Raw genomic sequence first — 25,871 nt, 5'->3', positions numbered from 1 at the left:
GGTGTTGAAGGTCGCTTAGTAACTATTTGTGGCATGCATTTTGAAGCCTTGTATTCTATCAATAACAGCAACTAGGCGCATTTTCATTTGCGCTTACGATTGAGATTTTTCGATTGTAATGACGACGATTAGAGCAATAGACCTCTCCCTGCTTGTAAACAAATGACGTCAGAGTGTTCGACAGCGCCACCAATTTGTTAGAGTTGAATTACGCTCGAAGGAAGCGCTCGTAAGCTAGGGGGCGAACAAGGTCGCGCCCGAAAGCCGAGGTCTTGAGGGGATTACGATGGTCCCTGAAAGGGACGCGACCTTCGGTCCTACTCTTCTTTCAATAGGAGACAGCGAACAAGTGTCCATTCGTGGAACCCAGCCCTCCCCTTCCGATTTGTTTTGGTGTCAGTCTGTCTACCAACGTCACGATGACGTTTCTCGCGTATAGAGGTCTATTGCCAGCGCCGACGTGCCTGTCGTACGATAGCATATGAATTACTCCAAATTAATACCAGTCCCCAAAGTTCCATGGATATAATGTTTATTCGAATACATTGTAATAAAAATAAGTAACGTAACACATGGGTGAAGCACACAGAACCACACAGGGGGAAGCTCACGCGACGATATGTTGCCGGAGCATGCAGATGACATGACAACGCATAATCTTATTCCCAAAAACTTCCGATGACATAATAATAGCTCACACGGACTCATTAATTGTTGTGAATATTTCTGAAGGACGTGCGCTGCCGACGGAAAGCGATAAACAAGGCCAGCAGAGCAGACGACACAGACACGAATTTCAGCTCTGCAGCATCTTATTTGGCAACATGATTTGCGTAAATACTTTTCGTGAATGAAGACGAAAGCTATATAATACACTGACTTTTATACATGGAAAATTATGCAAGAGTACGTTGCGCTATGCGGCTCACAGGGTGGCGCAACCGTCGTTTCGTTTGCGTGTGGTGGCGCACTCAAAACAAGGAGAGAGAGAATGAAAGAGAAGCGGGGGTATGAGAAAGAGAAGTTGTTGGCTGTGCTTTTGCTATAATTTCCTCGCGACCATTTCTGTAACAACATAGGGTTCCGTCTAACCACTTACCGTAGTCATGGGAAGTAAAAAGCACAAGAAGCACCACAAATCGGAGAGGAAAGAACCGAAGGAAGAAGGTACTTACAGTGGTTGTGTTTCAATCGTGCAACGATTCCCCTATATCTGCCTTTGTCTAGAGATTTCATCATTGTTTGTCACATTGTAGTGCACTTGAAAATGACAACGAAGAGATCTGATCATGCAGTCATCTTGAGAGAATTTGAATCATTCGCAAACGTTGGGTGTTCCACATCTCAAGGCATGGAAAGGAGCGGACGACCGTCTTAAGCCTATGATATTATGTGGAGAAATCAGTAGTGAAGTGTCATCAAATCTTTGTCAATCACTCTTCTGTTCGTGCTTGTGTTTCTTCCCATCTGAAGATTTACGCCACGCCACTGTTTAGCCGCATGTTGGTGTTCGGTGAACGCGTGGAATATTTCTAGGTAGCGGTTACCCGGCAGCACGCAACTAAGTTGCGTACTGCACGTAGTTACATATGAAGTAACTGTTTTTTCCTGGCCTCGCCTTTGCTGTCAGTGAATATTTAAAACAACAACAGAAAACAGCAATACCCCACTGAACAGTAGCATCTGAAGAGTCAGTTCATCCAGCCTCAACTGATTGTCTTTCGTGTGTTCTGCTTCAGAAATTGTTTTTTCATCAGTTTCATTGCCAGAACTAAGCAATTTGTACAACCTCCCGTGAACTTCCATTGAGAAAGTGCAGCCTTAGACAACCAAATACTGGATAGTATTTCTTATGCAAGTTACCATTAGGATTTCAGTTACTTGCAAACCCTATTGATAAGCAAAAAAATACAACACGTGCATGAAAATGCAGTTGTTGCTGACATCTAGACACAATTTATGACTTGTATGAGTAAGAAGCAAGCTACACACATACACACACATGCAGATTCCACTTTCTGTACACTAAGATCACACACAGAAAGAAAACTACAGCTTCCTCTGACAGACCCTGGTGGAATATGTATGCATGTGGTAGAATAAATTATAATACACCATAGATGTAGAAAAATTTCCATCAAACTCAAGTTTTATGTGTATTTCTACTTCGCACGGATTAAGTACAGGACAAACTGGAGACTGCGTTGTGTGACACTAGTATTTTTGGTTCACCACTGAGTTGGGTGTGACAGATATAAGCAAATCACTCTTTTGGACTTTGTTCAGATGATGTCCCATTTACAATAGTTGTCTTGCCCGAGTCAGAACTTTCAATTCTTAAAACTGTGACGTGTTGCTGATATCTCAGCCGGTCACCATTGTGACGGACCTGAAGGTGAGCCTGCTAGTGCTTACACCATACCCAAACGAAAACCACATATGCCTCACCGAGTGAAACACAGCATGCACCACCTGCACATACATCACAGTCACACACAAACATCAAAGGCAAAACACAGTGCTGCACTTTGTACATGTTTGATTTTTGCAGTAAAATACAGCCTTGTATTTTCTTCACAGACCGACAGGAAAAATCCTTGAAGCTTGTGCTGAAGGTTGCAGGAGGTCTTCAAACCCCAGTGCCGTCACCCGTGGTGGCGGCATCGTCTCCCTCGTCTTCCGCTGTTGTAATTGGACAGCATAGTGCAAGTCATGCCGCAGTGGACCCCGCAGTGGCCTCCTCGTTTCGTGTGGAGGGTGTCTGCCATGCTCACGAGAGTGGCAAGCACAAAAAATCAAAAAAGAAGAAGAAAAAGAAATCGAGCAGCAAAGAGCATAGAGAGAAACGTCATCGCCACCATCATCACCACCACCATCACCACCACCACCATCACCACAAGGACTCTGATAAAAAGATGGTAATGTTGCTTCTTCACCCCTTCTTTTCATGCATTTTTTTGTTTGGAAAGTGTTTATAAAGGATAAATTGAACTCTTGGAAGAGGTAAAGTATGTGTGGCACATTGTAAATGCGGATGAGCCTTATCAACTAGTACATTTCAAATGCTAGTACAATACAAGTACATTTCAAGAACTAGTTAGCCATATTGTTTGGGGATCGAATGTCACAGACACACAACGAATGAACTGGGAAATGCAGAGCAATGTCTGGATCTTGTTGTATACATACATATTGTCTCCTACAAAACCGCAAAAGAAAGTTCTGTGTTCCCTTCCGTATTTCCTTAAAATATTTTTTGCTTACATATGCTTACTTATACATTGTCACTGAGTCAGTCAATGAACTTTTCTGTTCAAGAAGCATGTGAACCTGGAAATACATAGTTCCCTTTTGTGTTTTGTTTTTCCTCTGATCGTAAGTATTCCTAGTTCATACTGTAATCAGAGGCTTGCACAGAAATACTGTATGCTGCATAGGTGAATAACTCTGAAGATCAGTAACACTTTACACTAGCGGAGGTGATTGCTTGTACTGTTTTGGATTACTTGTACTGTGTAAGTGCAAATTATTCATCTGTTTCATTTGATATTCATGAGTGAGCAGCAAAATAGCCGTGCTGTGTCTCTTGAGCTGAAAAAAATGCCAAACAGAACAATTACATTGTGCTTGGTCTGCGTCTTTTCTATTCTTCATTTCGTCCATCACTGGATGGAAATGTATGCTCCTAGCATTCTTTCTATCCAGTTAAGTTAGCATTCTGGTTTTACAAATGCTCAAGAACCACATTTCATTATCAGGGAAGGGCAAAGTTGTGTAATCTTCAGTGCTGCATTTAGGAAACGGGAATCTACGTGACACCTAGCATATCACCTTCTTTCATAATTCCGCCATAGTCCCGCAGAAGCATAGCACCCCAATTTGATCAACACATGCACCAGGACTTATTAGGGTGTGATATTATTTCAGTTAACAATGCTGACACACATTCGTGACTTGCCATGCATAATGGACACAATCTTCGTCAGTAGAACGGCACAGGAAATCCAGGGTTTCCAATCCTGTACCTACTAGTGCCTGAACACTAGCCCGTACCATCCCTGCCTGTGCATGTCATGAATGCAAATTGGCAGACCCAAAAGGTTAACTGACTTGCATAGTCTGCAAATGCATATCTATTGACTGTCAGTCAGATTTTAACTTACCAAGCGAGTGAAGTGCAAGCACATATAAAATTTATTCTTTGGCAGTATTATTTAACTATCCACGTTAACTATCCTACAGAACACTCCCCCCCCCCCCCCCCCCCCTGGAAACGTAGTGTGCCTAAAAACTATTTATAGCAACACGTTATGTTGTATTATGCGGCAATGGATTTCCAAATATACTATCCCTGAACAATGTGAACAGTTACGCACAACCAAAGCACTATACAGGAATTGATACAAGTAACAATTCAAATTTAACTTTTAGTAGTGGTTTTTGCAGTGAAGAACAATAACGGAGTAAACAGCATTATTGCCTTACCAGGAAAAACGCAAGTGCGAGCACGATTGTTCCCTGGGTGAAGACCACGTCATGCCGCCGAATGCTTTACGAATGACACCGCAACAAGCCTCAACGGATGTGGTAGAGCTTCCACCCGTTAAACGTGCTCGGCATGAGGCACTGAGCCCAGCTCCTGTAGTTGCTCACAGCCCAGTGATGGCCCAAACCTACACTCCCATTCAGAGCCCCAGTGACCGCCCATTGCGTGATCCTCGTAGCTGTACGCTTCGTAAGAAGACAGAGAAGACTCCTTTGCAACTGCTGCTGTGCTATTTGTTGAAGAGCCTACAGAAGTAAGTTCTAGCTATAAGGACATTGAAAAATGTGAGCTGCACTTTGGTCATGCCTGACAAAAATGGTGATACGTACATAGAACACATTCTAGGGTAGGGGTGAATGAATGGCAGCGTGACAATGTCAGAATCAAAGAGTTTACATTGACCTTTGCATGAGTCCTCAAAATACCACCACTTGAGGGATCAGAACGGGATATTGTGAAGGAAATTTGAAGCAGTTTACACTAGACCCACACTAGTTTTTGCTGTTTTAAAGCGTGTGTACTAAAGAAGTTAGTTTTTCTTACAAATCATGTCATGCTAGGAAAAAATATATGACTCTCCTTGGGGATTCTGGCAATGCACAACAATAACGTATGGCCAAAGAAATCATGCTCGTGGCTCTAGGTTTAACAATGCTTGGTAGTACCGAGCCAGAATCTAGATTGATAACATGCAGCATTTCTGCAAAGTTTGCAGATTTCTCAGTCTGTGCTGCAAATGAAACTGAGTTTGCATCTCTGCCTCTCTCTTTCCCCCAATACCACTATTTGCGACATGAAGCTCGAGTACTAGGGCATTAGGCTGCATCTGTGACATGGGGTTTCAGTGCTGGTTGTAACGTCTGGTGACACACTGTCCAGCGCTTTAACCAATGCCTTTTCCGTTTGTAGGCGTGACCCACAAGAATTTTTTGCATGGCCCGTGAACGATGTTATTGCACCTGGTTACTCTACTATCATTCGTAATCCAATGGACTTCAGCACAATCCAGAAAAAGATAGATGATGGCGAATATACATGCGTCGGTGAATTTAGGGTGGGTCATTCTTCTAATTACAGTAGAACCTCGTTATAGTAACTCTGCTTGTAGTAAAACTCCGCTTATAGTAAACGAGAACTCCGGTCCTAATAGAATATATATACATATATATGCCCCTGATATAATAAAACTCCTGATGTAGTAAAATTTTGTCCTGGTCCCAGAGAGTTTACTACAAAGGGGTTCTACTGTACCTTTTTTTTTGTGTGTGTCACAATCTTTTTTTTTTACATTGATATACGAGAGACTGAATGTATTAATGTTCCAGGATGACTTGAAACTGATGTGCGATAATGCCATGACTTACAACAGGCCAGATACTGTGTATTATAAATCAGCGAAGAGAATGTGGCATTCTGGAAACAAGCTCCTTTCAAAGGTGTTTATTTAATTTCTTTTCTCTCCCTTCTAGTAATTTTGGAGTGGCAATTTTTTCCTGAAGTGCGTTGACAATTAACTATGCATTAACAGTGCACTATGATGATAAGATTAAGTGCCTAACCAGAAAAATTTGCTTCATGCAAACTTCACTGAGTATGAAAGGGATACATTCGGGAAACCTAAGGGCACACATAGGACTGACATATGACGGCATTAACCTCTAACTGAAGGACATTCTATTACTGAAAATAACCTGTTTTCGACGGTAGTTGTCCTTTGAAGTATATTAGGCAAATCAACTGGAAGCATGTTCCAGAATACGTATATCTATCACAACAGTGACACATGTCCACATATGTACAGTCGACCCCCGTTTATCCGGACTTCATTTATCCGGATCCCGCGGTATCCGGACAAAAGGCACGGGAACGGATTTTCCTCCATGTATTTTGTTCTCGTTTATCCGGACTTCAGCTTCCGGACTCGGACAAGAATTCCAGAGAACGAAAGTCGAAAATTCTTGTAATCCAGCTTCAGTTATCCGGACTACCGTGAGTAAGAGGAGACGCTGACCCCACTTCGTCACCCTTTTCGCTGTTTCGGGGTTATTCCCGTCACACGTCAGGGACCTACATTCCTCCGTAGGGGAGACAACCGTGCACGATGACCCCCTTTTCTATTTGTGTGCGTTGGGGCACGTTGACCAGTCGAGTCATTTGGAAATATCTCGAGGAACTGTCCGGTTCTAGAGGGGAAAACTCTAACCCGAGGGCCTGCTGCTTACGGCCCGTTGAGCTGCGATTCCTGATGCAGAGGCTCACTGCGACTGCCGTAGATGATGCTGCGGTTTCTGACTACGTTGACGTTGATAAGGATGATGACGCGTGTGCAGCTATGACTGATGACGGTGTGATTGCTGCTGTTGCCTCCGATCATGTGCAGCAAGACGGTGCCGATGACGCCGGTGAGAAACAAGGCTTGGGCATTGACACTTTGCGACCGCACTGACATTCTTCGAGCAGCGCAACAGCGTGGCTCAACTCTATGCAATTAGCAAAAGTTTCCAGGAATCGAGTGCCTACACTACTATGTAACAGCTGTCATTGACAAGATTTCTGTGTTTTAATTAAACCTTGCTCTGTAGGACGTCTCTATTCGGTCGTTTCATTTATCCGGATGCCCCGGTATCCGGACGATTTCGCCGGGAACGGCACCGTCCGGATAAACGGGGGTCGACTGTACAAAGGTGACATCAGAGCAGTGACAGGGACCATGTGACAAAAAGTGCTAAATATGTATGGCAGAATGGTATGTGGAATAATATAATCTGTATTCTAATCATTCATTCTGTCATATAACATATTCTGATGGCAGCAAGAATTCTTAGCATACAGGATCATTTTCCATAGCTTAAATGCCACTGCCATGTATACCTGCTTCTGTGTACATTATGCCATGAAATAATTGTTCAATATGACTCGTTGTGATACGCCCATATCCTACTCTGCAAACCTTACTGAATAGCTTTTGCACCTTACAGGATCAGTTGCTATTGCTAGAAGGAACATTGCCATTTTTTCATGAGCTAACATCAGAAGAACTTGGCTTTGAGGTCGGGAACCCATTATGTACAGCTGGAGAGCTCAAGTCTTTAAATGCCACACCAGAACCCAATGATCCTGTGCCTACAGCAAGTCCGGAATTTGCAAGGAAATCCAGAGCTGGCCTGTATATATTCCAACAAGTCTTGCAAACTTTGCTTGCTTGCTAGAATGTTTATCATGCCCCTCGCAGCACTAATCAGCTCCTTCTCTGTGTCCCTATCTCCAGTTATGAAGACGAGCTACCAGAAAATCCTACACCCAATGAAATCTTGATGCAGGCTCAAAAGGCAGCTCAGGCAGCAGCTGACCGACTTACACTAAGGAAACCCAATAGCAAGGTATCCCTTCGAAGTGATTCCATTTATAATCGACGAAGGCCAGAGCAGAGAGAGTAATATTTTTTATCTTAGTCAAAGAAATGTCAATGTTGAAACATGGTGGCTGCTTTTTTTTCTTTTGTAATTTTAATTTTTCAAACATTTTCATTTAAATATATCCAGTCGTTTGGCAAAAACAGGAGCCCAAAATTGTGCATTCTCTCCCAAAAGCACTAATTTCAGCATTTTTGATCCACCATCCCTCTAACATAAGAGAAACAGAACATTTAAAAATGCTCCTGTTCTTAATCTTCCGCTGTGCCTATTCTGGCAGTGCTGATCAAAATACAAGTGCCTTGGCAGACAGATGAGACGAAAATATGAGGCGAGATATGGCAACAGGAGTTACCCCTCTCTGTTTCTGAAGTGGTTCATGACACAAGGCTCAGATGGGTGCTGTGTGTATCCATGTAAAGCCTCTTTCAACATCTCAAATTTTTTTCTAAAATCTAATCTTTTTCTCTGATAAAAAATGTCAAACTCTGGCCTTAGTCTATTGTAACTGGCAATGTCTTTGCATCTCTACATTTTCTTTATGTGACTGGTATTATCATATAAAGAGAACTCTTCACAGAGAAGTTTATGGTACATACTTAGAGCCTGAAGTTTTAGGGTTTAACCCGATTCTTCACCGAATTTGCACCCCGAATTGAAGGTTGCCTGTTTAGGGTGAAACCTGATTTTTACCCAGCAAATTGCCCTCACTGAGACGTCTGTAGGAATGAACACTAACTTGTTTAGCAGCAAATGCAGTTATGTCACCATTTGTACCGAACCAGTTCAGTTAGTTTGAGTAATTGACCCCGATTTATCTCCAAATTTCGTGTACTGGAAGTTTTTCCACCCGAATTTGCACGAATTTAGAGCACATGTTTATTTACACGATTTTTACTCTCTGAATTTAGAAAAAAATATTTCCAGAAAACTTCATGCTCTATAACATACTATAATTATCAGTCTTATTTATGCTCAAGGATGTTGATTAATACTACAACTATAATACTACTTTGTATTACAGTTCAGCTTCTTGAGACAGATGTCAGATGGAAGCACAACGCTGTCCATTTTAAATCCAGATTGTGGTACTAAAGGTAATTTCTTTTGCAATTTTACACTGCCATGCTAAAGAGAGTGTGTGCATACTTCTGTGTTTTAGACCACTGTTATTATTTTGCTATGGTCTAGGGCCAAAGGAAATGAAGGTCAACTTAGAAATGCTTGTTGGAAAACTTGCTCATGGCACCGGTTCCCTGATCGACTTCAAAAATGACATTAAAAATATAGCAAGGCCAAGTGAGTCCATAGCATGAATGCAGCCTTTTCTGCCTATAGTGCCTATACTTGCTTATATTTAACCTATGTGCCAACCTTTTCCAGTCAACTATTTAAATTATGGTACGTACAGTACATATGCACCACACTATGACTCCACATTTGCTAACTTGTCAAAAGAAGAATCCGATATGGTGTATTCCACATATGGTGATGAGCTGGGAGTTCAGTATGCTGAAAGGTTTGTCACTTGCTGTGCAATTTGTCTTGCAAGTTAAGAATTATTATAGAGCCAGAACTTACCATACTCTATTCTATTGTCTTGCAGTCTGCTGAGTTTTGCTAAGGATTGTGACTACGTAATGGACATGGTTGACAACCTGCTTGACATCCTTACATGTGGAGAGCACTCTAAAACTGTAAAGGTTCTTGAAGCAGTATGTTGACTATTTTCAGTGCTTTCAGTACTTGCTGACGCTTGTCAGCACAAGTCTTACTGCTGCATTGTCTTTATATGGTTTGATCATATGTTGAATAATGCTTGCTTTGGATGTCATAGAACTTTTAAAAAATGGATCTAGTATATGATTTGATGCAAATAGCTGAATAGTCTTGCATGCATTTTTGTTTGATAAGTATGATAGTCGTAGTCTTGTATTTTAAATGCTTTACAGACATTGCTTTATCTGCAGCACCGCACTGGAATTCCAATAGAAGAAAAGGAATTAGTTCCTGCTCCAAATAGTGAGCCTGCAGAGGAAACAGAAGCAGCAGTGTCAGAAACTGGCAGGACTGATGAGCACTCCTCCGATTCTCTCTATGCAATGAACGACATTACTGCAGACTCAACAGTGGACGACAGCAACCATGCAATTCATCAAGTTGTGCAGAATTTTACGGACCAACAAGACCAACAACAAGATCAGCTTGAACATCATGATCATCTGGATTCACATGACCACCACGAGCTGCAAGAGCATCATGAACCACAAGACCAACATGATTCACGAGATCATTATGAGCGTCATGAACACCATGAACACCATGATCATATCCATCAGGCAGGTAGGTCGTGAATTTGCTATGTTGAACTGGCATGCCTCTAAAAATATTTCAGTTATTACAGAATTCATTAAGTCGACCACCAGTTTCATGATTTGGTATTACAGAAAGGGTTTTGTTTCATTTGGTGTTTGACAAACTCGCGTAATCTACAAAATAAAGAAATTATATGTTTCTGTTACGCTCCCTTTGATGTTGTATTTCGAACCTATGCTTTGAAGGACTTGTAGCGAGTGGAAATTGACTATTCTCTAGAGATCTGGCCTAGGATTTTCCCTCTCCCTCGCGCGCCCCGCCCACCCGGAGCGCGCCAATGGGAGGACGCGTGGGCGGAGTCGACTTTCATTGCCATCTGGGGGCAGAGGTTCGAACGTAGACGGAGACGTGCTTTTCGCGATGCTACGTCCACTGGATCGTTCCATTCACCATGGCCCTGAGTTGGCCCGTGTTCCAGAGATGGCGCTGCTCGATCTGTGAACCTAGGGACGCGCGTTCCTTGGGACCACGAAAATGGTCGGTGATAAGTACTGTGTCTGAGCGATGCTCGCATTTGTCTGTTTGTTTGTTTGTTTTTGCTTTCAATGAACGTTTTATGATGGCTTGTTTTTGCTTTTAATAAACGCTTCATGATCGGCGTCTCTGAGCGATGCCCGCGTTTGTTTGTTTGTTGCTTTTAATAAACGCTTCATGATCGGCGTCTCTGAGCGATGCCCGCGTTTGTTTGTTTGTTTTTGCTTTTAATAAACGCTTCATGATCGGCGTCTCTGAGCGATGCCCGCGTTTGTTTGTTTGTTTTTGTTTTTAAACGCGGGCATCGCTCAGAGACGCCGATCATGAAGCGTTTATTAAAAGCAAAAACAAGCCATCATAAAACGTCCATTAAAAGCAAAAACAAACAAACAAACAGACAAACGCGAGCATCGCTCAGACACAGTACTTATCGCCGACCATTTTCGTGGTCCCAAGGAACGCGCGTCCCTAGGTTCACAGATCGAGCAGCGCCATCTCTGGAACACGGGCCAACTCAGGGCCATGGTGAATGGAACGACCCAGTGGACGTAGCATCGCGAAAAGCACGTCTCCGTCTACGTTCGAACCTCTGCCCCCAGATGGCAATGAAAGTCGACTCCGCCCACGCGTCCTCCCATTGTCGCGCTCCGGGTGGGCGGGGCGCGCGAGGGAGAGGGAAAATCCTAGGCCAGATCTCTAGAGAATAGTCGCATAATAGCCAAAGCAAGCCCACAAAATGGTGAAGTATACGATAGTTAAGTTGTGCTGGTACTATCGAAAGCTTATATGTATGGCATACAGAAAAAAAATATTTATCAGCCGTGAAAAGGCCTTGCACCTTTCCTTTAGTTGTGACTGAACTTACATAAAGCTGTGAAACATCTTTGGCTAGAGCATTTGGCACCTTTGCACAAAAATTGAGAGCATTCCATATTTGGACTACGAAATGCGATGATACAGCAAATGTGATCTAGCAAATCAATCGCAGTTGTGTGCAAAGAAAGACCACAAAATGGAGAAAATGGTGAACAGAAAAGTACCAATACTGCAAAAGGAAGCTTGGGTTCTTTAAATCCTACCATGGAAGTGTTTGGCAAAATTAGTACAGTCGACCACCGTTTATCTGGGCTTCGCCTATCAGGATCCCACACTATCCGGGCAAGAAACAGGGGGCCAGATTTCAATCCATGCAATTTGCCTTCATTTATTTGGGCTTCAGTTTCTGGATCCAGAAAGTTCCAGGATCCACTGAGCAAGATACCGAATTCCATCATACTCAACAACCACCTTCACTTATCCGAAGTTGAGTCAAACAGTGTGCGACCTGCGTTTCATCAAGCTGGGGGCGAGATAGTTGAGGAATTTCCCCCCTTTCGCACTGTATCCATGTACCGCACATTGATCAGCCCTGTGCGCTGCAGATGATCTACTGAGTGATGAAAACTGTTCACTTGCAGAGCTGCGTTCTCTAATGCAGAAACTAAGTGCGACATCTGTGGACGACACCACAGTTCCGGAGAATGTCAACATTGACAGTCATGATGACACGTATGCTGCAATTAGAGATGAAGATGTCATTGACATTTTCACGTCCACTGATGACCAGCATGAATCCGATGACAGTGAGGAACCCATTGTTGTAACTCTTGAGAATGCATGAAGTCCACAGAGAACGGCTCTGGCATTTTTTTAGCAAAAGAATAATGTTTCTCAAGTAAACATCACCAGTAGGGCCCGGGAGTTCATGCAAAATGCATATTTTTTAAATACGTTCTAACAGATATCCTAACGTCTCTCCACACATTACCAATCACAACGACACAATTTTACAAAGTTTCGTGTATCATATAATTGCGTATTTCGGTTCCCTTTATTTTACCACTGCTCACGTTATTGCAAAAGGGATGTCATCTGCCCAAAACCCATGTCCCAGCTACAGATCTAAATAAATAATTGGGTGTTTACGTCGCGAGACAACTGAGATCAGCTACACATCTACTACACTTCTTTTAGGCAGGTCCGTGCTACACAATCAGTGGATTCGGCAAGCACAGGACCAACTTCAGAAAACAGAACGCATGATAAGTAGTCAGCAACTTCAAGTTGTGCTTGATAAAAATAAGGGAATCAAAGTACTGCAGTCTGTGAGCACCATTCTCGAAGGCAACGATCAGCACAACCAAGAGCTGTCTGCGTATTTTCGTGGTACATGTCTTTCTTAACTGGCAAAACAGGAAGTTTTTAATTGTCCCATATAAAAATGCGTGTAATGCATGTAAATGTAAAATACAATGTATGTGTGTGCACTTTTTTAAAGCATGAGTATGGCCGCGGTGGCATACTTCAATGACCAACGAGGAATGCACCTGAGTGTGCACGTGTGAACGAACATTCCAACTGCCAATAAGGAATTTGCATTTTCATTTGTAGTAGAACGTTCTTTTAGACAGTTTGGGTGTGGATACTGTTCCAAGGTACGCAAAAGGTTCCGGAGCAGTCTTCCCGGCATCATAATCTTTCTGCATATGTTGTGCATATTTGCATGCATATTTTGGAAGATTTTTGTGCATAAAGTCCCGGACCCTAATTGTCAGTAATAATTTACAGTAGCTGAATTGTTAGCAAATGACAATGGACAGCTTCCTATGTCATCCGAAATAAACACAGGCTTTCTGGACAACTGATGGCTCATCTGTTCTCGAGTTTCGTTTATCCAAATACCCCGCTATCCGGACATTTTCGCTGGAAATGGCTAGTGCCAGATAAACGAGGGTCGACTGTGCTTGCTTGCTTGCTTGCTTACTTAGTTTGGAACTGCCTGTCTTAGCTGCAGGGTTGCTATATAGGAAAGCTGAAACTTGCGGTACATTACACACTGCTGATTTGAATTACATTCATTATATTTATGGGTAACTAGGAAAATCCAATAATTGGAATGTATATCTGCAGCTACAAAGTAATATAAAGAGCAGTTATTCATTTTGCAGTCTCGGAGCCGTCATCACTGGACAGTGCTGACAGTGACATCAATGCAGTGCTACAGCAGAAACTTCAGGAGTCAACAGAAATGATCCAAACCCTAGCTAGACTGCAGCGAGAAAGGCTTAGCGCTACGCCACCTGCTCATTTAAGTCACATACAAGGTGCAAGTGAACTGGAATTAGAGCTTGGTAAGTGCTTACTTTAACATGAAGCAGTTCATTAACGTGCCGTCTTGAAAATTATTCTATTAAGAGTGTCATCCTTTTTCCAGCGGAGAAGATCGCAAAAACTCTTTCTGAACTGGCATCTCATGTAAGCATTATCTTTTGCATGATACATGTCTTTTACAATATAATATATGTACTCCTAAATTTAAAGCATAATACTCTGTGGAGCAAATAAGAATGATGATGGCTGTAGTAAAACTGTAGATATAGGCTCATGGCATGAATAATTTTTAAATGAAGGCTCCCCCTCTGTGATCTGAAGAAATGATCGGAGTGTACTTCAGTGTTTATTTATTTATTTATTTCAGAATACCGTTGGTCCTACATATGTGGACCGGTGTTTACGGGTATGGCAGGTGTACAAAACAGTTTCCAGACTATTAAAGAACTAGGAAGCATTTTCTGCAGAGAACACTGCAGTTGGTAGACTGTTCCAGCATGTTTAAGCGCACTGATTGATTTAATGGAAGAAAAGTAGCTGAAGCTCTTTGGCTATTTTTCTTTTTGTAATACTTTACTGGCTTTGCATTGGGCTTTCAGAGGTGTATCTCTCACCCTGGCGGGAGGGCATCGCGTTCCACGTGATCTTCCGACGCCACTCGCTCAAACATCGCCTACCTGCGCACTGCTCACGATAGCCGAAACAGCTGTCCAGTGCTGGTGTAGCGACGTTTGGAACTTATAAACACATGGTTGATTTAATGATTGATATAAAACTAAAGAGTCTCGAAACTTTGAAGAGCAAATAGAGGGTAGGAAGGTTAGTCTTGTGAGAATAAACCTAGCAGCATGTCTTTGTACACTTGCATGTTTTTTTTTTTATTTGCTCATGAAATTGGGAACATCTGTAAAAAATAACTCGGAGAATATATTTGTTTCCACTTGTATACCGGAGTAACTTCCCCTATAGGTATTTCTCACACAGATATTGTCCTTCTGAATGCTGTTAACGTGTTTTATGAGAGAGATTCTTGCTTTCCGAACAGGCAAAGCCGGGAAGCATAGTCAGCGTGGAAGCCATCCGAAAAGCGATGGGTATCAATTACCCCCCTGGGGGACCTTCATCGTGCCACTATCACCACTCTTGCCCACATATGGCTTCTCCGTCCCCTTATGGTATGACAAGTCATGAGCTTCCAGACAGCAGCAATGATGTCTCGTTACGTGCAAGTGATTCTCCATCCTCCAACACTTGATGCCACTCCAAAGTGTGTTTGCGCCCCATAACTGTGTTTTAAGCTGCGGACCACGTCAAGACGGGAGGCAAAAGCTACGTTTCTGCCAACATTCCAACCTCATCAGCAGTGCTGTGTGCTGGAATCCCTAGAGGCTTTAGCAGAAGCATTGTGTGGTACTGTCACCTGTTGACGTTGTATCGGTGACGGTTTTGGCATCTGTTGGTTGGCTGCAATTGACTCCTTTCCATTGTAACGTCGCTGTAGTAGAAATACGAGCATAAAAAAAGAGTTCTGCAGTGTGGTCAGGTTGTCTTTATGCGACACTAAATTTATTTAATGCATAATGAAGTTTGCAGAGTGGAATTACTTTGGAGTCCTGTGAATGAGTGTGCTGCACACGGGAAAAGTTACAGATTATGATGTTGATATGTTCACCCCTTGAACCACTGCTGCAATCATGTCTCCCGAGTGGCATGTATATTGTATATGTGCTCTTAACAGGAGCAGTAAAAGAACTGTCTACTTTGCAAAATGTTGCAGTTGTGTTTATTTCTTTATATAAGTAGAAGTTGTCATGTTTTTCAGAGGATTGTTGGGAAAATGGGGGTAGGTGAGGTGGAGGCAAGGGGGCGGGACAGCCACTCTCCCGCTTTCCCTAGAATTCTCACCCAGTGGCAATGAGAAACGTATCTTCCTCAGTAGCCTTAATATTAGCGTGCTAATCTATAGCAGGTAAATTACTCCAGTATATTAATCAGTTGAATCAAGCCAGAGCAGTCCCGAAGCTGTGTGTGAATAGTGAAATTTTCGAATATGAATATCTGCAAAATTGCCTTTGGAATATCGAACCAAATTTCGAATATTATGACATAGGACGAAGGCTTCTAAGAGCAACAATTAAGTCCCGGTAAACTGACATAGTCAAACGTTTTGTGCTGCTGATCCTTAGAAACAGCGATGGCTGTATCGTGCACGAGCAATAAGGGCGAGATGAGGTTGACGATTGTATTGCGCACGCACATGTAGACAATTTTTTTTTTTACAGCGCCATCTGTAAAGTGGTGGTATAAAGGAGGGGGGGAATCTGGAGTCGGCAGAAGTGTGTCTGAAGCACGGTGGTCTGAAGGGTCTGAAGCATTCAGTGAAACGCTTCCGGCCGCGCCTCACGTTGGGTAACTTGGGTAAGGCTCTTGTATGAAGAAAGAGAGAGAGATAGAGATGCCAAAGACGTTGGGATAAGCCTGTGCTGAAGTGCTTCCGCCCGCGCCTGACAGAGGGGTTCTTAACGTGCGCCGAAATCTCGACACGCGGAAGACTGCGTGTCTGAGCAACTTGTCTGATACACTATGGGATCAACGCTATTTATCTCTGAGGAGATTTTGCCATGACTTCTGAGTACTTCTATAAACTTTAATTCGCGGGAAATTAAATTTTCCCAATTGAACTCCGGAAATTTGCCAAGTCTACGTCACGATTTTTTCTTTTTTCTTTTTTGACGGAAACAGAAAGCGCATGCTAGATTTACACTATCCTATTGGAAAATACATTCACTAGTACAATGATAACAGCCGAAAAAAAGCAAAAAGCGTTCTTTTGGAGATGCGCAAATTGCCAGCCGCGCTCAGATCTCCGAAATAAGCGATGCGAGGAGGCCGTGTACCTGCCCATTCACTGTTCCTTATCCAAGCTTCTGCTGATAACGGCAGCATGGTTGCAACGTAAAGTTATCTGAAAGTAGAGCGAGAGGGAAACAGGAAGGAACATGGGTGACCGTCCTTTTTCCGCCGCATCTTGCATTAATTTGACGAACTGAGCTCGGCTGACAAGTTTAGCGCTCCGAAACGACGTTTTTCGCATATTTTTCTTTTCAGCTATTACCAAAGCAGTAGGGAATGTATTTTGCAATGCAGTGGGGTAAATCCGGTGTGCACTTTCTGTTTCTGTCAAGAAAAAAAAAAAAAAAACACGTGAGGTTGACTTGGCAAATTTCGGAGATCAACTGGAAAAATTCAGTTTCCCGCGAATGAAATTTGATTAAAGTGGGTAAAATCTTCTCCGAGATAAATAGCGTTGACCACATATGTTCGGAACAGCAAACTTTTAATACGATTTTTTTTTTTTTTTTTCACGTTAGGTGAAACACCATGTGCGAGGGTGGTTCCATCAGTTTCCGGCCCGAGGTAGAAAATGCGCGCGAATTTGATTAAATTAAATTAAATTAAATAATTTGAAAATGCGATTTAGGACGCGTGGTGCCATCTGTTGGAGGGCCGAAGCACCACCCTCAACCCTCTCCATGCTTTTGTCGGTTGGAGAGCGGCATTTCAAACAGCCAGGGTGCACTCTTCAGTTAAAATGGAAAAAATCGAGTACCGCGCTGTGATAAAATTCTTGACAAAAGAGGGACTTTCGCCTAAAGAAATTAAAGCGCGACTGGACAACGTGTACAGGGAAGCCTCTCCGTCGTACACAACGGTAAAAGACTGAGCTAAGCAGTTTCGACTGGGGCGAGAGTCCATTGAAGATGATCCACGCGATGGTCGTCCAGTGGAAGTGGTGACACAAGAAAATTTGTCTCTTGTCGAGGAGGAAGTGCTGAGCGACAGGCGTCTGAAGGTGAAGGAAATCTCAGAAAGGCTGGGGCTTTCCAAAACAACCGTTTTTCGCATCATCGGCGAGGGCCTTCACGTGAAAAAGGTCAGTGCGAGATGGGTGCCTCGACTTCTCTCGTCAGTTCAAAAGCAACAGCGCGTCGTCTGTGCCAAAGAGTTTTTGGAGCTCTGTCAAGAAAACGAAGAAGAAATATTGAAGTCAATTGTCACAGGGGATGAGACTATGGTGCTCTACTATGATCCCCTTTCGAAAAAGGAGTCGATGGGATGGCGCAAACCAGGAGAAGCACCCCAGAAAAGCCAAAGTCACACAATCCACAAAGAAGATCATGGCAACAATATTTTGGGATTGTCACGGGATCCTCCTCATCAACTTCAAAGAGAGGAACACCACAGTGAATGCGACTTATTATGCTTCACTCCTGCACCGACTGCGAGACGCCATCAAGGAAAAGAGGCGCGGCAGGTTGAGTCGAGATGTCCGGTTGCTCCAGGACAATGCCCCTGTCCACACGGCTTCTGTTGCCAAGGCTGCACTGAATAAGGAGTGCGGCTTCGAAGAAATCCACCACCCACCCTACAGTCCAGACTTGGCACCGAGTGACTACTTCCTGTTATCAAACTTGAAGAGGGATCTCAGAGGACGGAGATTTCAAAACGATAGTGAGGTGCAAGAGGCAGTTTTCCAGCATTTTGCGGACAAAACTTCGGACTATTTTTGGTCGGGCCGGAAACTTATGGAACCACTCTCGTATGTATATCAGAAGTCTGGGATCTATAAAATAGCGCGCTGCCTGAAAATATAAAGAAAATACAAAGGTCTACTAATAATAATTCGGGGCTTTACGTCGCGAGAGAACTGCAATCTGACAATGCTCTACTGCACGGTTCATATTGTCCAGGTGCAGAAGGACTCCCTCGGTAGCATTTACACACGGTAACATTAAAAATTAATGACTAAGTTGCGGGATCTTTGTTTTATTTGGAGGATGACTGCCCCATGGATGATGTCCCATGAATAATGTCCGAAAATTTTAGGTTCAGTACTTCTGACAAAAGCATCGCCAGACCTATAAACCGAGAAAACAGCTGATATCTAGGTGAAGGTATCATTCATTGACGTCGTTACCTGTGAGATGGGAACACGAAGCTTCCTGTGATCAGTACAGCTTGGGAGAAAAGTTTACGGAACATGCCACTGACGTATTTCTTTATCGGAGCGGCCCCCTGCCAGATATCAGGAAGAGTTCGAATAAGAGACAGGTGACCGGCTACTCTAGCGATCTCTGAGTGTATTTGTCTCTTTCTGTTTGCTGCTAGGGTGCCGCTTCAATGCAGAAGTGTGACACCCCGCTGTTCCGTAAACTTTTGTCAAAAGCTGTACGAGTACGTCATGAAGATTGCTAAAAATGATTGAACTCGTCAGCATATGCCAGCAAACAACCAGACTAACAATAAAATTTATTGTATTTCATGAATTTTATGATACGCGTGTGTCCTTATATTACATACATGCATTGATGCGTAGTATTATACAAAACCATAGATATATCCTTATATATTTCAGGCGTTTTATTGCAATAAAATATTATTGCAGTAAATTTACGCATTAGAAAATTAGCCATTTTCAGTGGTGGCAGAAGAATGTGTGCTTGTAACGGTGGGGCCGTTGCTAGTTGAGTGACCTATATTGTTGTTCGGCTTCAGCGCTTCGACGGCGAGCAATTGTCCGCACCCTTCCAAAAACACTACAGTTGAATCAGGTCCACCCGCTTTGCATATCTTGCTTTCATTTCGTTGCACACTCTCCCTATCGGGCTCATAGCATATGCATTACCTTTACATTACATTACATTACATTACATGGACGGAGAGCCACGTTAAAGAACCCTCAGGTGGGCAAAAGCAATCCACAGACCGACCACTGTGGCGTCGCTCATGATCTCAGTTGTCTCGCGACGTAAAATAATGAACGGAGAGCCTGCTTAAAGGAGCAATGAGGTGACATTTAACGTGGCTTGAAACCTTGCCTCATCTGTCAAGCTGTCCACCAGGAGTCACCATGCAAAATATTTTCGCTCTGCGGTGTATCATAGCTGCGCTATCGAATTTACGAAAACAGTCGAAGAAAGCGGCCGCGGACGGCCGACACGATCCTCGCGTGACGGGGAGAAATCCCCCAGCCTCTTTTCTGCGTTTGTTCTTCTCAGCTCTCGCGCCGCTGTACGTCACGGATCACGTGCCGGGGGATTACGTTACGTCACGACGTCCTCTCGGTCTGAGATGCGCTCTTTTCACGAGGAGAGTATTTTGTGCGGAACAGAGGCCTCGCGCTCGCTCTGTAGGTCAGCTGCGCTCATCGTTCTTTCCCGGGAGCTCCGTTTATTCGTTGCGGAACACTCCGCAGCGAAAAATAAAAAAATAAAAAAGTTTGGGGGGTCACCTCAGTGCTCCTTTAATGATAGTAACTAATTACTTTTTCTTTACAAGCAGGGGAAACTTGCTTCGAGTCCGTTTTTAAGAGATAACTTGAATGCATCTGTAACAAACAAAATGTATCGGACGAAATAAAAAACGATTCGATGAAACGGTAGTCACCGATTCAGTGAAACGGCGTTCGATGAAACGTTCATATTTCGACGAAATGACGTTCGATGAAACGGCATCTGATGGAATGTCCCGGAACCCTTTTTAGCTGCACACTCCTATCCGTGTACAGGGCATTTTTTAAAAATCCTCTACAGATTTTTTAAATAAAAAATGCTATGAGAGCAGAATAAATGTCGTTTTTGCGGTTGAGTTATATGGCAAGGCGGTCATCCTTTGGAAGAAAGTATGTAACTACAAGATGACTAATTACCTAAAATTAATTGATTAACTCTTTAATTACGGAATTTCGGGCAAAAGCGAGATAGCAGAATGGGAGACAATCCTCGTTGAAAGCCACTCTATGTTTGAAAAATCCTGAAACGCGGACGTGCGTTGAAAAATATCAATCGACGAATTTTTATATGCAAATGAGCCGAAAGCGAAACCGCGACAACCGGGAGCGCAGGGAGCACAGCGCTCATTCCACGTCAGAGGGCCACGTGGTTTGGAGCGATCGAGACTAGAGCAAACTGTAAGCAAAGACAGTAAAGTACTTATTGCTTGGTACATTGTACTTTACTTTGGGTACATTTGCAGTGTGATGCTTTGTACTGTACTTAAGCACTATGGCGCCGTGTATTTGGTACTTTACTTCAAGTAAACTGATGAGATACTTTGCTCATCACTGATAAAAGTAGCAGCAGAGCTTGAGAGCCCGCAAGTTCATATCAAACTGGAAATAAGCGCCGTGTCTATTAGGGGTCCCTCTGATATTTGCTGTTTTATTCGCCATGGTATGACCTTTGCTTCAATTAGCGATAGATCAACCCGGTTGCATTAAATCACTATTGTGACGGTGTCATTATTTAGCGAGGGTGCACGCTGGGTATAGAAGCACACGACAGACTGAAGTGCAATTAAAAACAACATATAGTACTAAATGCTTAATCTTAACGCTAAAATGACACTAAAGGTTATGTGGTGTTTCAGCTAGCACATAGGGTCTGGCAACACTCGTGATAAGCTCCCGCACCGTATAACAAACGCCCTATGTCACCGCATGCGGTTTGGTGTTGGCCCCCGCCCATGGGGCCAAACCACATGCTGTGACGTACCCGATACCGGTAAATTTACCCAGCTTTTACCATTACTCCCGTGCAGAGCCGTTTATGTTGGGCTCTGCACGGGAGTACATAAACGGCTCTGCTCCCGTGTGTACAAGATGAGATTCCCTGGACAGTGGAGCGACATACAAAGAAGACCACGCCACGGAATGCGCTCCACATATGGTGTCGGTCAAGGATGGGGATGGAAAATTTCAGATTTGGGTAGACTTCGCGAACCTCAACAAGCAAATAGTATAGGGAATCGAATGATCGTGCCCAGACCCCGGAGTCGAAGAAACTGTCTGTAAGCTATCTGGGGCGGGTGGCGGACAATTGCTCACCAACGAAACGTTGAAGCTGGGCAATTGCTCACCTCATTATAAAATACCCTAGAGCCCACCCTGAGATTTTCATTTTCTCGTGAGGACTCCATTGCAGTTTCTGCTCCTTTGGAACTTGCACTGCCATCGAATCCAATCATTTTTAACTACCTTTTGACATATTCGTAACCGTCCAAATGAAGCTTCGGTTTTCCCCTGGTAGAAGTAACGATTTCCATAACCAACGTTGTCTGAATCGCAGATGCTTTCAGTTACTTTCGCCTTTCATAGGTATGATCACGGCTCGCTTTCCTATATTTTTGTTTTGTTTGTTTGTTTGTTTAGATATTGAACCTAAAATTTCACTCACCTCTCATAAGAAACGGGGCAGAAACCTTCCACTGTTCCTAATCACCCCGTAGGGAAGAACTCAACCTCGCATACACAAACCAGGTGGTCTCCTGGAGACATGAACTTCAAAATGGCCTTTCTCAGATTAAACCATGCACCCAGGGAATTTCCACTTCCCGTATAAATATGCTATGAAATCCTCCTGTATATAATGCTACGCAACAACAACCGTGATGGAAAAGTGAGGGTGACATGGGATGTTTCCCCGTGGTAGCCACAGGACCCTACCCCACTTCAAAGAGGTTAATATGAGAGGATGAAATAATGGTGAGCGCGAAGCGAAGACAGGGCAGAGTTCTGTTTTAGAGCTCTTCGAGGAGGCCGGTATAGCTTGGACGAAAGCAAAGAGGGAACGAAAGAGCCCGGCACTGATGCGCAGGGGTGTTCCATGGGCCAATGACTTTGGTCAAGATGAATGGTCTATGGTCAAGGAGCTCAAGTTGGCGTCGAAGCACCCGTCGTTCACACGTGAACCGGTCGCAGTCCTCGATGATACCGGGAATCGTAGCTGGGGTGTGGCAAGTTGAGCACAGCATCGTGTTGCTGTAACCCAGCCTAGCCCGGAACACAGGGGTGAAGGCAACGTTGAGTCATAAACTCCGCACAAGTGACATAAGGCTGCGAGGGAAGCCACCATTGCTGGCGGGCCCATCGCCGTTAGATAGGATGATGGGCACGGCTCTGCGGTTATGGTGAGAGGCAGCCAAAAGGCTACGCAAAATAAGCTTCTCACCGTTCCACCGTCCATCAATGCTGATGTATACATGATATAGATCGAAACAAACAAAAATATTCAGTGTGCGTATGTGAAACAATAAAAGATGACAATCGTCATTCGTACTATGAGCTGTGCATGAGCAAATGTCCGGTGAGCAATTGTCCGGTGGGCAAATGTCCGGGATCAATCCGGGGCGACGGTGTTGACCCGATCATGTTTTACCCGAACAATTCAGACGCTGTCTACAATATTTTGCTCATTTGCATAACTGTAAACTGGGGAAAAGTTCTGGTAGTTCATCAAAGTGTAAAGGCAGGGCAGTTGATACAGTGCTGGACAAAAGTTTACGGAACACGCTCCGGCGCATTCCTTCCTCAGAGTGACACGCTAGCACCGAATGGCACCGTACGGACTTACAAACAGGTGACTGGGTTACCTAGGCACATGTCCGTAAGCTCCTATTGGGTAAGCAGCCTAACAGACAGGATCGGAGAACAAGACAACGTGACACCTGCTTCGTTGTGCTGTTTGTACGGGTACGGTTAATCGAAGATAAGTTATGAACAAATTAGAAAAAAACATTATATTGTTAAGCGAAAAAGAGGTTTATTGAAGACACTAAGAATTTTTGCTTAATTACCTTAAATTAATCACCGTTATCATGAAAGCGAGCCACTTTCAGTGGCACAGGCAATAAAAAAAGAAAAGAAAAAAGAACCCTGGAAAGCCACAGAAAAAAAGCGAAGAAAATCTCATAAATACTCGAGGCTTTCTTTGTTTCAAATCGCCTGCAAATTGCGGCATGGCAATCTAGCTGAAGCAGACCACGCCTTATGTGACACGTAACAAAGGAGAGACAGCTCTTGATAGTGTTGACCCAAGTCACGACGATGCACATAAATTCTCGCTGGGAAACCGACCACCTCCCCCAATCACAAACGGCCGACCTTGTCTTCGGCATTACTCGGAGATAACAGATTGAATGAAAGGGGGCTTTCAGTATTTTTTGGCCGTGCACGCATACAAATAGGCTGGACGAATATTGTCTTCGAGCAGACTTGACAAATTTCGCCCATGTGGCATTTCCTAAGAGTGTCCCTGACATAGCAGAAACGTGACAATTAGCGTAAAAGGATAACAACGGGAACGAAGCCGATAACATTGTTCCTTTTTCCATAGGTCATTATTATTCTTCCTTGGCATACCCCTACTTGACTCGAAAGCAAGAAAAGGTTATGGTCAGAAGAGGCGGTGTGGTTCCTTCGGCTTTTTTTCTTTCCTTTTTGTTCGGAGCACTTTCCTGTCTTCAGCTTTGTGCCCTACGGAGTTGTTTTTTTAATTCCGTGTGAGCGCCGCGAAGCAACTATGGCTATGAGCGGCGTACAGGCGTGGACAGATGGCGAGAGGGCAGCAGGAAGGAGGTGTGGGGACAGGGGATCAGTATGCGTCCTGGGCTGACTTCAGGGGGAACTGTGCCGACATTTGTCTGGAAAGTCTGCCGCAAAACCCAGGGAAAACCTAACGTTCGAACCAGGGAAACGTTACCTATAACAACTGTATGTTGTCTCTAAATATATTTGCAGACAACGGTATAATGTGCAGTGTCGCGGTACAAATTAACAGGAGGCTAACGCCGCTCGTGTATAGCATGTTGAAACGAGGATTAGATGAAATAAAAACAAAATTGTATCAAAAGTCAAGAAAAAAAAAGCATGTCATACAATGGTCGAACATGTCGATTTTCGTCACAAATTCTAGCACTCCTAAGCCGCAAAAAGGTAAACATCGAGATATGGCCATGTAGGAAACATTTCGAAAGCGTGAGATCACTTGTCGTCCAAATAACTATAGCCCGATATACAGATCTATCGTATTTCTTACCAAATACAGGTTCCCTATACTATTTAATAGCACTTTTACGGTTATAATATATAGGCTTGCAGTATGGATGCTGAAATCGTAAAAGTATCAACCAGACTAGTATGAGACGTTTGTGTTGGAAGTAGAATCCTTATCGGTTGAAATAAAAACAGCTATACACCTCTTTCCCCTGAGTTGTTTGGATTCGTTAATTTCTGGGCGTTTGAGGTTTACGTGTCTGTGTCGTCCCTAATTGTGGTCTGCCTCGGCCATTTCTCGTTGTCTATACACCAGCGTGGATAAAAATGTGGAAGGCAATTTCTATTTGCTATCAGTGCATGTTTCTACAGATATAATAGTGAGTATTAGTGCATCGTACGCGATCGCCTTTGCGTACGTAAGGGATAGCGTTGGTGGTTCTGCGCACGCGCAAAACAAAAAGAGCGCTTCGTGCGGTGCGCAGAACCACCACGCTATCACTTACGCACGAAAAGAAGGGATGGAACGACATCGATATTCTTATAGATATTATCGATATTTTATGCCTGCGATGTTACCGATACATTTGAAATATTGATATTTATCAATAAAAATATTGATATTCACATTGATATGAATATCGATATTAGGTACATCGACATATCGATATCCATGCTGATAGGAATATCAGTAATTCGGCGGCATCTGCGCGCGGACAGGATATGAAAAAAGGAGCGGGTCAACGAGTTTAGCCAAACTTGACTGCTTTTCCCCCCTCTCCCTCTTGATTTGGTTTTGCAACACGATGCCGATATTTCCTTTAAAGATGTGATGCACGTTAGGGGAAAACTTTGTTGGTTTCTAAAAGTTTGTGGATCGTCCGGGGCTGCATTTCGTGCCGAACGACGCATCGGAATGTGCAGAACGAGTTCACGAGCGCGCAACGTACATGGCAGTCGAAACCGAGGATTTTCTGTTGCTGGTGTGGCTCCGTATTCGCAAACATCCACTCCTCGAGGAACAAAAGAAGGAGGAGGCGGGCAAGCTGGTGCGGATCCGTAGAGGGCGACATCCTCTGCA

General features: G+C 43.6%; 1 protein-coding gene across 2 annotated transcripts; it reads left to right on the top strand.

Moving 5' to 3' along the window:
- The first annotated feature begins 950 nt into the window (after positions 1 to 950).
- Positions 951 to 15,497, top strand: LOC135378013 (bromodomain-containing protein 7-like). Of its 2 annotated transcripts, none has more exons than XM_064610820.1 (15): positions 951 to 1,167; positions 2,581 to 2,918; positions 4,489 to 4,799; positions 5,456 to 5,600; positions 5,872 to 5,982; positions 7,525 to 7,712; positions 7,815 to 7,926; positions 8,984 to 9,056; positions 9,151 to 9,258; positions 9,343 to 9,478; positions 9,566 to 9,674; positions 9,930 to 10,302; positions 13,782 to 13,979; positions 14,063 to 14,103; positions 15,005 to 15,497. In XM_064610820.1, exons 1-15 carry the CDS (start codon positions 1,107 to 1,109, stop codon positions 15,212 to 15,214), a joined length of 2,514 nt encoding a protein of 837 aa, XP_064466890.1. In that variant the 5' UTR covers positions 951 to 1,106; the 3' UTR covers positions 15,215 to 15,497. The 2 variants fall into 2 exon arrangements, with proteins under 2 accessions (XP_064466890.1, XP_064466891.1); XM_064610821.1 differs by having other exon boundaries at positions 952 to 1,167; positions 13,797 to 13,979.
- The last annotated feature ends 10,374 nt before the right edge of the window (positions 15,498 to 25,871 follow it).

The sequence above is a fragment of the Ornithodoros turicata genome, chromosome 1 (genome assembly GCF_037126465.1).
Source record: "Ornithodoros turicata isolate Travis chromosome 1, ASM3712646v1, whole genome shotgun sequence".
Taxonomy (NCBI): Eukaryota; Metazoa; Arthropoda; class Arachnida; order Ixodida; family Argasidae; genus Ornithodoros; species Ornithodoros turicata.
This window is presented reverse-complemented; position numbering and strand designations above follow the sequence as displayed.

What these genes read in the sequence shown, in the direction of transcription:
- LOC135378013 (XM_064610820.1), top strand. Translation starts at nt 1,107, where the DNA reads ATGGGAAGTAAAAAGCACAAGAAGCACCACAAATCGGAGAGGAAAGAA. An exon ending in AGGACTCTGATAAAAAGATG is followed by an intron (nt 2,919 to 4,488) that starts GTAATGTTGCTT and finishes TTGCCTTACCAG; the next exon opens with GAAAAACGCAAGTGCGAGCA. An exon ending in TTGTTGAAGAGCCTACAGAA is followed by an intron (nt 4,800 to 5,455) that starts GTAAGTTCTAGC and finishes TTCCGTTTGTAG; the next exon opens with GCGTGACCCACAAGAATTTT.